We start from the raw sequence: 12,001 nt of genomic DNA, 5'->3' as shown, positions 1-12,001 counted from the left end.
ATCCCTGTTTCCCCCTCCACCTTTTGCGAAGAAAGTGGAGGGGGAAAGCACTTTCTTACAAGGAAACTGGAGGGGGAAAGCACTTTCCTTGCAAGGAAACTGGAGGGGGAAAGCACTTTCTTGCAAGGAAACTGGAGGGGGAAAGCACTTTCCTTGCAAGGAAACTGGAGGGGGAAAGCACTTTCCTTGCAAGGAAACTGGAGGGGGAAAGCACTTTCCTTTCAAGAAAGTGCTTTCTTACAAGGAAAGTGCATTCCCCTTCCACTTTCTTCTGAAGAAAGAAATTCTGGGTTAGAAAAGTGGTGTGTGTGTGTGTGTGTGTGTGTGTGTGTGTGTGTGTGTGTGTGTGTGTGTGTGTGTGTGTGTGTGTGTGTGTGTGTGTGTGTGTGTGTGTGTGTGTGTGTGTGTGTGTGTGTGTGTGTCTTATACATGGGAGCGTATTATACACAGAAAAATATGGTAATTAATGAACCAAAGAGCAGCAATATTTGGAATGGGAAACAGTACAGAGGGTTGGACAGCAGAATTATAGGATCATAGAGTTGGAAGGGATCCTGAGGGTCATCTAGTCCAACCCTGGCCAATGCAGGAAATCATCATCACCATCTTAGAACGACACAGCTGGAAGTGACCCTATGGATCATCAAGTCCCATCAGCAATATTATACTGGACAGATGGTTATTCAATCTCAGTTTAAATGCAAGAGATTCTAGCATCTCCTAAGGCGGAGTCTGCCAGATAGCTCTTACTATATCAGGAAATTCTTCCCAATGTTTGATCAAAACCTCCTTCGAGAATATATTAAAATCTCCTTCCTTGAAATTTGAAGCCATTATAACTTCTTATGTCACAATCTGAATGGCACCCCCCCACTTCGTCAAGCAGGCGCCTTCATCTTTGCAAAAAGGCAAGACGCTCTGCTGTTGTGTCTAGCCAGGTCCTGAAACTGGGGAGATGACCCATTCATTGCATAGAGTATGGAATGGATGTGGGCAGAGATTACAGAAATATAAATCCCCAATGACTCCCACCATCTGCAAATCACAGCCTTTTGGTCCTTACCGAGAAGCCAAGGCACATCAAGAGCACGAAAGCCCCTGTGACAATCAGCCCGATGATAAGGATCAGAGCCCATTGTGGTAATGCACCTCCTGCAAAATGGGAAGGAAAAAGGAAGGAGAAAGATAGAGAGTGTTTATAATGGTTTACCGTTCTTCCAGGAGTTAACAGTGCTCAAGAGGGAGAGGCTAGACAGAAGTGGACAACGCCTGAGAGTCTAGAGGCCATTTTGACCCTCTGCCATAACCTTGGGAGGCTGAACATCTGCTTAAACTTGGCTGCTCCCTGAGATTTATTTTTTGATTCGATTCGATTCGATTCGATTCGATTCGATTCAATTCAATTCAATTCAATTCAATTCAATTCTATTCTATTCTATTCTATTCTATTCTATTCTATTCATATACTGCCCCACTAGATCAAAGCACTCTTCTGGGAGATTTACAATGATAAAATCAAATTAAAATTGAAGCACACAAAAAGTATTAATAGACTCCAGGAGGTATAAATTACAACTTACAACTGGAGATGTCTCCTTTTTTTGTGTTGTTGGTTTTTTTTGCCACTACAATGCAGATCACACCCTGAAACCTCTCTGGGGTGGTACAGTTTACTGTATTAACACTCAGTTGTCCCCCTGATTATCTTATCATTTAAAAGGTCTTTCTAAGAAGCAGAGATGACTGGACAATTCCTTAAAGCAGGGGTCCCCAAGCCCCGGTCCGCGGCCCGGTACTGGTCTGTGGACTTCCTGGAACTGGGCTGTGGAGACAGGTCTCTGCCCCCCCGCGCATGCATGGTGGGTGTTTCACACTCGTGGGTGGGTGTGTCGTGCTCATGGGTGGATGCGTCGAGCTTGTGGAGGGGTGTGTCGCTCCTGTGGCGTGCGTGCAAGCGCGACGCACACCCCGTGAATGTGACACGCCTACCCAAGAGCACAGGGGTGCCCCTGCCCCCCCCGAACCCACACGCCCAAACGGTCCACAGTTCCAAAACGGTTGGGGACCACTGCCCTAAAAAAAGCCTTTTCTGACATAAAGCAACTCCTTTGTGTATGTGTATAAATATGTGTACATGGCAAATCACAAGGCCCGAGGCTGAGAGTTCCAGCCCCATCCTGAATTTCTAGACTACAACTCCCAGAATTGTCCAGCCAGCATGGCCAGTTACCAGGGTGGCTCATGGACTCTGGGAGTTGTGGTCCAAAGTTAATTTCCCCAAGCTATGCTTGGTTTAGGAATATAACTCAGCTTTTCAATAGTGTTCACTGATCTGGTTCCACTCTTAATAAGTGGTAATGGGGATACAAAACAAAATCATTATTTCTTTCTGTATTGCACTATTACAGTAGAGGTAGTAAAATACTGGTCGAAGTCCAGTAGTAAATATTGGATACATTGCACCCTCATATGATGCCTTTTTATAGATTTTGGCTGGGAGGGAGCTGCAGTAAATGTCATTTAGAGATGGGGGTATTTGTATTCGACATAACTCACCCATCCGCTGCTGCAGCCGGATCCGCGCTCCCTTTCAATCGCTCCAGAGCTTGTGGTCGACTAGCCACTCCTGGCAGAAGAGGGGAAAATGAGCCTCCCTGCCAGGCTGATGAGTGGCTAGTTGACCATGAACTCTGGAGTGATTGAAAGGGATCGGGGAGCCGGCTGCAGCAGTGGACAGGTGAGTTATGTCCACCTGTGCAGGGGTATTTGTATATGAATATGAATACCCCCATCTCTAATGTCAATCAACTCAGTAACTGTCGATAGTTCCCTCTCTACCTCAGATTCTTTTTACTACCCTTTCCCCTCAATCAGGGGTTACAGTTAGTGTTCTGTCAGTGTGTTAGAGTTATGGAATCAGAAGTGAATGGTTTGAATGAAGTGTTGTGTCAGTGAGTTATGTAACCAGTCAGTTAATTAATAATGAAGTAAATTAAGCAGTTAAGCTCAGTAGTGTAATATTTCCACAACATGTGATGTTTGTTTTTATATTAGATCTGTAAGTAAATAGAAACATTTTATTTTTTTCTAATTTACCAGAGTTTCTGAGTAAATGTATTGAAACAAATAAGTGGCAGTTGAGTGAAACTAGCAAATAAGAGGTGGTTTATGAAGGGAGACTGAAGTTCAATCTGTTCTGTGGGTTCCTTAACCCACTGTGTAATAAGAGGAAGTTTATTATCATTTTTATTTAAGGCCACACTCAACTTCCCTCACGCCAAACTCTGCCAAACAAACTCCAATAATAAGTCATAAGTAGAGTTGACTCATTGAATCAGTGAGGATCCTGTCATCTCCTTTGCAAGTTCCACTAATTCAAAGAACCTACTCTAATTGTGATGGAAGACTGGCTTTATAGACTACAGCAAAGCCTTTGACATAGAAATAGGTATGCCACAGTGCTTGTCATGATGGATAATTGTATTGTGAACAAGCGGCTACTGTTAGGACAGAATATGGAGGTACAAAATGATATCCTATAGGCAAAGGTGTCAGACAATGGTACATTTTATCTCTTCATTCTGTATGCAGAACATGTCGTATGGAAAGCCAGACTAAATTCATATGAAGGATGAGTGAAAATTGGTGGAATAAACATTCATAATTTAAGATATGCAGATGACACCATCTTACTGACAGAAAGCAGTAATGACTTGAAACAACTGCTAGGGAAAGTGAAAGTGCCAAAGCAGGACTGCTGTTGAACATTAAGAAGACAAATATCATGATGACAGAAGAACTACAAAACTTGACAATGAAGACATTAAATTGGTTAGATATTTTGTGTACATTAGTTAAATCATCAATCCAAATGGAGATTGCAGCCAAGAAATCAGAAAACTGAGATTAGGAAGGGCAGCAACGAAGGATGTAGAAAAGATCATCCAAGTGTTAAGGATCTGTCATTGGAGACCAAGACCAGGATCCTCCACACTCTTGTATTTCTCATCACTGCTATGGGTGTGAAAGCTAGACAGTTAAGAAAACAGGCATGAAAAAAGTTGTTTCATTTGAAATGTGGTGCTGGAGGAGAGCTTTGCAGATACCCTGGGCTGCCAGAAAGACAAACAAATGGGTCTTAGATTAACTCTAGCCTGAACTATCTCTGGAGGCAAAAATGCTGAAACTGAGGCTATTTTGGCCACATCATGAGAAGATAGGATCCTCTGGGAAAGACAGAAATGCAGGAAAGGTGGAAGGCAGCAGGAAAAGAGGAAGACCAAGCAAGAGATGAGCCGGGCGGCTGGCCACAGGACATTCTGGAGAACGTTCATTCGTAAGGTTGGCATGAGTCAAAGGCAATTTCAGCTATTGTCTTAACATGTTGTTAATGATCAAGTGAATAGCAAGCAATGATGGCCTTCTACATCTTCATTTCTCATTAACCTGTCCATTTATGTCATGTGCAGAAAGATCTGGCAGAACTTGGAAAGGCTACTGTTTTGGATTACAATTTTTTCAGACCTCCCAGGCAACATGGCCACTGTCTGTTAACTAGAAAACTTAACTTTCCAAAGTTTGGAAAGTAACTTTTAGAACGAGATCTACCATGTCAGAGTTTAAGTGTCAGGCTAGGCTTCTGTAAGATATACGGGTGGGGGGAACCAGTCCTGGAGTGTAAATAGTGGTGACTGAGCCATGTGTGAGATTAAAAACCTGTAAATTTGAGAGTCCTGTGACATTATAACTGGAATGTATACTGTATTAGTAGTAATACTGAAGAAATTTCAGCTTTCAGCAAGGAAGGATGTTTATAGCAGCAGCAGTAGCAACAACACAAGTAATAAGAGCAGACATTGTTGAATAAGATCCATTGATTTGGTATCAAATGTGATCATATAATTCCTTCCAGGAATTAGTTACAAAAAACCCTATTTATATCAAATTAGGTGTATAGTAGCCTTTTATAGTTGTTTTTTATAATTTAGAACAGTGATTAGCATGATCCACCCATGTTTTTGTCCATGGGGCAAAAAAAAAAAAAAATCTCAGTGAGACCTCTCGACCTATTTGGCACTAAATTACGAAAGCAACCAAATAAATAACTAAAATGTTGCTTCTGTTTTATGACATGGTAATTAGGGTGGTTCCAGTTTGTAAGAAAATAGGTGCACAAGCTTTTAGGTAATCCAATTAATGATACAAACCATGTGAAAACAATCCAAAGAAATCTTTAAATGCCGTATTTGCTATTCATTGTCACCATTGTACGGCTGCAGCGCGACAGCTGTGCCTCCGGCCCGCCCCTGCATCTCCCTGTAACCGGCAAGTGCGCAAGTGCTCATGTGTGAGCTCTGCGTAGACAAGGGGTGGCCGGAGCGCCACTGCTTCCCACCAAGCAGAATGGGCCGGTCACGTCGAAAAGGCTGGCAACCCTGCCTCGCTGCTGATGCTTGCCGCGGCCGTGCTGGATACCACACGATACTGGACGGTATGTATAATGAGGTGGGCAGGCATCGGGAGGCTACAGTGGGCACCAGGTGAGCATCGGAAGGCTACTATGGGCAGCTATGTCTATCCCAACTGAAGTGCACCCAGCGTATAAGACAACCCCCCCACTTGGAGGCATGTTTTTCAGGGCAAAAAAGTAGTCTTATATGCCAGCAAATGCAGTAACTATGTTTCTTAACTCTTGTGAATGAGCCATGATTTCAGGAGATGCCATGATAGGTACTGAATGAGGCATTTTTAATTGCAGTTGTGCTACAGTATAGTAGCAGAATGTTGGGTGTACTTTGATACAAACAGCGATGCTGTTACAGCTGCGGTTCAAATGTGATTGCCAAATCCTCCAGCTTTCAAATCACTTACATTTGAAAGAACAGGAAAAAAAATCTTTCTGATCTCCTAGAGAAGTAAAATCAACAAGAAGAAAAATATAATGAACTGTTAAATAAAAAGCACATACACATACCTGACACGGGTGGCAAGGTACTTCTTGTGCCTTCATTGGAGGTTGTTTTGAGTACTGCTGTGGATTCATAGGTCACAAGTGTTGAGTTTAGTTTGGTTCCAAAAGTACTGCTCAATGTAATCTTCTGTATGGTGGTATTTGCTGAGGCTTTGTTGAATGCGGTACTTGCTGTTGTTTCGGAACTTGTCATGGATGTAGCAATGTCAAGGGTTGATGATCCCTTTCTGGCAGGTGTCCCTGTAATTGTGGATGCATCTTCCGTGGAGATTGAGGTGACATTTTGCATTTTGCTTACTTTGCTTTCTTGTGTTGTTCTGGCTTCTGTTGTAGTCAGGATGGATTGCTCTGTGGTGGTAGAAGGCTTTGTCATTGTAGATGTTGGTTCCATGGTGTTGGCTGTGGTTTCTTGTGTTGTTGTGGCTTCTATTGTAACCAGGGTGGATTGCTCTGTTGGGCTAGGAGGGTCCGTCATGGTGGATGTTGGTTCCATGGTGCTGGCTGTAGTTTCTTGTGTTGTTGTAGTTTCATTTGTTGCCAAGGTGGATTGCTCTATTGCAGTAGAAAGGTCCATCATGATGGATGTTGGTTCCCCGGTGCTGGCTCTGGTTTCTTGTGTTGCTGTGGCTTCCCTTGTGGCCAGGGTGGATTGCTCTGTTGGAGTAGGAGTGTCCGTCGTGGTGGATGTTGATTCCCTGGTGGTGGCTGTGGCTTCCTGTGCTGTTGTGGCTTCTGTTGTGGCCTGGGTGGATTGCTCTGTTGGGGTAGGAGTGTCCGTCGGGGTGGATGTTGGTTCCGTGGTGGTGGCTGTGGTTTCTTCTGTTGTTGTGTCTTCTGTTGTGGCCTGGGTGGATTGCTCTTTTGGGGTAGGAGTGTCCGTTGTGGTGGATGTTGATTCCCTGGTGGTGGCTGTGGCTTCCTGTGCTGTTGTGGCTTCTGTTGTGGCCTGGGTGGATTGCTCTGTTGGGGTAGGAGTGTCCGTCGGGGTGGATGTTGGTTCCGTGGTGGTGGCTGTGGTTTCTTCTGTTGTTGTGGCTTCTGCTGTGGCCTCGGTGGATTGCTCTGTTGGGGTAGGAGTGTCCGTCGGGGTGGATGTTGGTTCCGTGGTGGTGGCTGTGGTTTCTTCTGTTGTTGTGGCTTCTGTTGTGGCCTCGGTGGATTGCTCTGAGGGAGTGGGAGTATCCGTCATGATGGATGTTGGTTCCGTGGTGATGACTGTGGTTTCTTCTGTTGTTGTGGCTTCTGTTGTGGCCTCGGTGGATTGCTCTGTTGGAGTAGGAGTGTCCGTCGTGATGGTTGTTGGTTCCGTGGTGATGACTGTGGTTTCTTCTGTTGTTGTGGCTTCTGTTGTGGCCTCGGTGGATTGCTCTGTTGGAGTAGGAGTGTCCGTCGTGATGGTTGTTGGTTCCGTGGTGATGACTGTGGTTTCTTCTGTTGTTGTGGCTTCTGTTGTGGCCTCGGTGGATTGCTCTGTTGGGGTAGGAGTGTCCGTTGTAGTGGATGTTGGTTCCGTGGTGATGACTGTGGTTTCTTCTGTTGTTGCGGCTTCTGTTGTGGCCTCGGTGGATTGCTCTGTTGGGGTAGGAGTGTCCGTCGGGGTGGATGTTGGTTCCGTGGTGGCGGCTGTGGTTTCTTCTGTTGTTGTGGCTTCTGTTGTGGCCTCGGTGGATTGCTCTGTTGGGGTAGGAGTGTCTGTCGTGATGGATGTTGGTTCCGTGGTGGTGGCTGTGGTTTCTTCTGTTGTTGTGGCTTCTGTTGTGGCCTGGGTGGATTGTTCTGATGGAGTAGGAGTGTCCGGCGGGGTGGATGTTGGTTCCGTGGTGATGACTGTGGTTTCTTCTGTTGTTGTGGCTTCTGTTGTGGCCTCGGTGGATTGCTCTGTTGGAGTAGGAGTGTCCGTCGGGGAGGATGTTGGTTCCGTGGTGATGACTGTGTTTTCTTCTGTTGTTGTGGCTTCTGTTGTGGCGTCGGTGGATTGCTCTGTTGGAGTAGGAGTGTCTGTCATGGTGGATGTTGGTTCCGTGGTGATGACTGTGGTTTCTTCTGTTGTTGTGTCTTCTGTTGTGGCCTGGGTGGATTGTTTTGATGGAGTAGGAGTGTCCGTTGGGGAGGATGTTGGTTCCGTGGTGATGACTGTGGTTTCTTCTTTTGTTGTGGCTTCTGTTGTGGCCTCGGTGGATTGCTCTGTTGGAGTAGGAGTGTCTGTCGTGATGGTTGTTGGTTCCGTGGTGATGACTGTGGTTTCTTCTGTTGTTGTGGGTTCTGTTGTGGCCTCGGTGGACTGCTCTGTTGGAGTAGGAGTGTCCGTCGTGGTGGATGTTGGTTCCGTGGTGATGACTGTGGTTTCTTCTGTTGTTGTGGCTTCTGTTGTGGCCTGGGTGGATTGTTCTGATGGAGTAGGAGTGTCCGGTGGGGTGGATGTTGGTTCCGTGGTGATGACTGTGGTTTCTTCTGTTGTTGTGGCTTCTGTAGTGGCCTCGGTGGATTGCTCTGTTGGAGTAGGAGTGTCTGTCGTGGTGGATGTTGGTTCCATGGTGGTGACTGTGGTTTCTTCTGTTGTTGTGGGTTCTGTTGTGGCCTCGGTGGATTGCTCTGTTGGAGTAGGAGTGTCCGTCGTGATGGTTGTTGGTTCCGTGGTGATGACTGTGGTTTCTTCTGTTGTTGTGGCTTCTGTTGTGGCCTCGGTGGATTGCTCTGTTGGAGTAGGAGTGTCCGTCGTGATGGTTGTTGGTTCCGTGGTGATGACTGTGGTTTCTTCTGTTGTTGTGGCTTCTGTTGTGGCCTCGGTGGATTGCTCTGTTGGAGTAGGAGTGTCTGTCGTGATGGTTGTTGGTTCCGTGGTGATGACTGTGGTTTCTTCTGTTGTTGTGGCTTCTGTTGTGGCCTCGGTGGATTGCTCTGTTGGAGTAGGAGTGTCCGTCGTGATGGTTGTTGGTTCCGTGGTGATGACTGTGGTTTCTTCTGTTGTTGTGGCTTCTGTTGTGGCCTCGGTGGATTGCTCTGTTGGAGTAGGAGTGTCTGTCGTGATGGTTGTTGGTTCCGTGGTGATGACTGTGGTTTCTTCTGTTGTTGTGGCTTCTGTTGTGGCCTCGGTGGATTGCTCTGTTGGAGTAGGAGTGTCTGTCATGATGGTTGTTGGTTCCGTGGTGATGACTGTGGTTTCTTCTGTTGTTGTGGCTTCTGTTGTGGCCTCGGTGGATTGGTCTGTTGGAATAGGAGTGTCCGTCGTGATGGTTGTTGGTTCCGTGGTGATGACTGTGGTTTCTTCTGTTGTTGTGGCTTCTGTTGTGGCCTCGGTGGATTGCTCTGTTGGAGTAGGAGTGTCTGTCGTGATGGTTGTTGGTTCCGTGGTGATGACTGTGGTTTCTTCTGTTGTTGTGGCTTCTGTTGTGGCCTCGGTGGATTGCTCTGTTGGAATAGGAGTGTCCATCGTGATGGTTGTTGGTTCCGTGGTGATGACTGTGGTTTCTTCTGTTGTTGTGGCTTCTGTTGTGGCCTCGGTGGATTGCTCTGTTGGAGTAGGAGTGTCTGTCGTGATGGTTGTTGGTTCCGTGGTGATGACTGTGGTTTCTTCTGTTGTTGTGGCTTCTGTTGTGGCCTCGGTGGATTGCTCTGTTGGAATAGGAGTGTCTGTCGTGATGGTTGTTGGTTCCGTGGTGATGACTGTGGTTTCTTCTGTTGTTGTGGCTTCTGTTGTGGCCTCGGTGGATTGCTCTGTTGGAGTAGGAGTGTCCGTCGTGATGGTTGTTGGTTCCATGGTGATGACTGTGGTTTCTTCTGTTGTTGTGGCTTCTGTTGTGGCCTCGGTGGATTGCTCTGTTGGAGTAGGAGTGTCCGTCGTGATGGTTGTTGGTTCCGTGGTGATGACTGTGGTTTCTTCTGTTGTTGTGGCTTCTGTTGTGGCCTCGGTGGATTGCTCTGTTGGAGTAGGAGTGTCTGTCGTGATGGTTGTTGGTTCCGTGGTGATGACTGTGGTTTCTTCTGTTGTTGTGGCTTCTGTTGTGGCCTCGGTGGATTGCTCTGTTGGAGTAGGAGTGTCTGTCGTGATGGTTGTTGGTTCCGTGGTGATGACTGTGGTTTCTTCTGTTGTTGTGGCTTCTGTTGTGGCCTCGGTGGATTGCTCTGTTGGAATAGGAGTGTCCGTCGTGATGGTTGTTGGTTCCGTGGTGATGACTGTGGTTTCTTCTGTTGTTGTGGCTTCTGTTGTGGCCTCGGTGGATTGCTCTGTTGGAGTAGGAGTGTCTGTCGTGATGGTTGTTGGTTCCGTGGTGATGACTGTGGTTTCTTCTGTTGTTGTGGCTTCTGTTGTGGCCTCGGTGGATTGCTCTGTTGGAATAGGAGTGTCCGTCGTGATGGTTGTTGGTTCCGTGGTGATGACTGTGGTTTCTTCTGTTGTTGTGGCTTCTGTTGTGGCCTCGGTGGATTGCTCTGTTGGAGTAGGAGTGTCTGTCGTGATGGTCGTTGGTTCCGTGGTGATGACTGTGGTTTCTTCTGTTGTTGTGGCTTCTGTTGTGGCCTCGGTGGATTGCTCTGTTGGAGTAGGAGTGTCTGTCGTGATGGTTGTTGGTTCCATGGTGATGACTGTGGTTTCTTCTGTTGTTGTGGCTTCTGTTGTGGCCTCGGTGGATTGCTCTGTTGGAGTAGGAGTGTCCGTCGTGATGGTTGTTGGTTCCGTGGTGATGACTGTGGTTTCTTCTGTTGTTGTGGCTTCTGTTGTGGCCTCGGTGGATTGCTCTGTTGGAGTAGGAGTGTCTGTCGTGATGGTTGTTGGTTCCGTGGTGATGACTGTGGTTTCTTCTGTTGTTGTGGCTTCTGTTGTGGCCTCGGTGGATTGCTCTGTTGGAATAGGAGTGTCTGTCGTGATGGTTGTTGGTTCCGTGGTGATGACTGTGGTTTCTTCTGTTGTTGTGGCTTCTGTTGTGGCCTCGGTGGATTGCTCTGTTGGAGTAGGAGTGTCTGTCGTGATGGTTGTTGGTTCCATGGTGATGACTGTGGTTTCTTCTGTTGTTGTGGCTTCTGTTGTGGCCTCGGTGGATTGCTCTGTTGGAGTAGGAGTGTCCGTCATGATGGTTGTTGGTTCCGTGGTGATGACTGTGGTTTCTTCTGTTGTTGTGGCTTCTGTTGTGGCCTCGGTGGATTGCTCTGTTGGAGTAGGAGTGTCCGTCGTGATGGTTGTTGGTTCCGTGGTGATGACTGTGGTTTCTTCTGTTGGTGTATCTAGGGGAGCAATGTGAAATCAGAATAATTAAATTGTAAACCTCCCAAAATGTGGTTTAATACAGTGGGGCATTAGATAGGGAGCAAATTTGGCTTTTTACCTCTCGTTTGCTTCAGAGCTAGTGAGTTGACTTCTTGTCTTTGGCAACTTTTTTCTGACTATTCAAAAATCGAATATGCTGATAGTTTGTAGAGCACAAAACAAAGAAAATTAATGTATAGAAGGATACACAGTGCAGCTGTGACTATCAGAGATACAAGGAGCTTTCTCTTCTAAAAAGGGGTACTTTTTCATTTATAATTGGGCCCTGATTCTGTGGTAATATTAAGAAAGGTATTGCCCTGAGCCTTAGGCAAGAACGGTCAGGATAATACTGCTGTCCATCTAATCTTATATGCTCCCACCTGCTGTGGGTGGTAGTCACCCTCTGGAGTCTGAGGCTTTGACAAAGTTTTTCACATCACCTGCTACCAGAGTTGAGCAGATTTGTGCTTCTGGGCTACAACTCCGAAGCCAGCTGCCTATCCAGTTCTGTGTGTTGTAGTAAAAAACCCTTCAAATCTATACTTCCCCACCTGTTGCGTAATCCTTTCAACCAGAGAAGCCAGGTACCGACTCTTCTAATGCCGAGCTCTCTTTCGAACACTGGGCTAGAAGACCTCCCATTTCTTCTGGATCTCTGTGTCATACCAGATCTTGGAAAAGTTACTTTTGAGGAATGACAACCCCCCAACTCTCCCCAAACTAGAATGATCTACCCCTCTAACTTAACTGCAGAGCAAACTGGTATCTTTGCATCCGGGACCATAAAA

General features: G+C 46.5%; 1 protein-coding gene across 1 annotated transcript; it reads right to left on the bottom strand.

Annotated features, from left to right (window-relative positions):
• Window positions 1-278: 278 nt before the first annotated feature.
• LOC144586219 (uncharacterized) lies at window positions 279-11,036 on the bottom strand. Its single transcript, XM_078384045.1, has 2 exons — window positions 5,975-11,036; window positions 279-1,152 (listed from the first exon to the last, which is right to left on the bottom strand). Exons 1-2 carry the CDS (start codon window positions 11,034-11,036, stop codon window positions 1,043-1,045), a joined length of 5,172 nt encoding a protein of 1,723 aa, XP_078240171.1. The 3' UTR covers window positions 279-1,042.
• Between the last annotated feature and the right edge of the window lie 965 nt (window positions 11,037-12,001).

The sequence above is a fragment of the Pogona vitticeps genome, chromosome 2, assembly GCF_051106095.1.
Source record: "Pogona vitticeps strain Pit_001003342236 chromosome 2, PviZW2.1, whole genome shotgun sequence".
In the NCBI taxonomy this organism is placed as follows: domain Eukaryota; kingdom Metazoa; phylum Chordata; class Lepidosauria; order Squamata; family Agamidae; genus Pogona; species Pogona vitticeps.
This window is presented reverse-complemented; position numbering and strand designations above follow the sequence as displayed.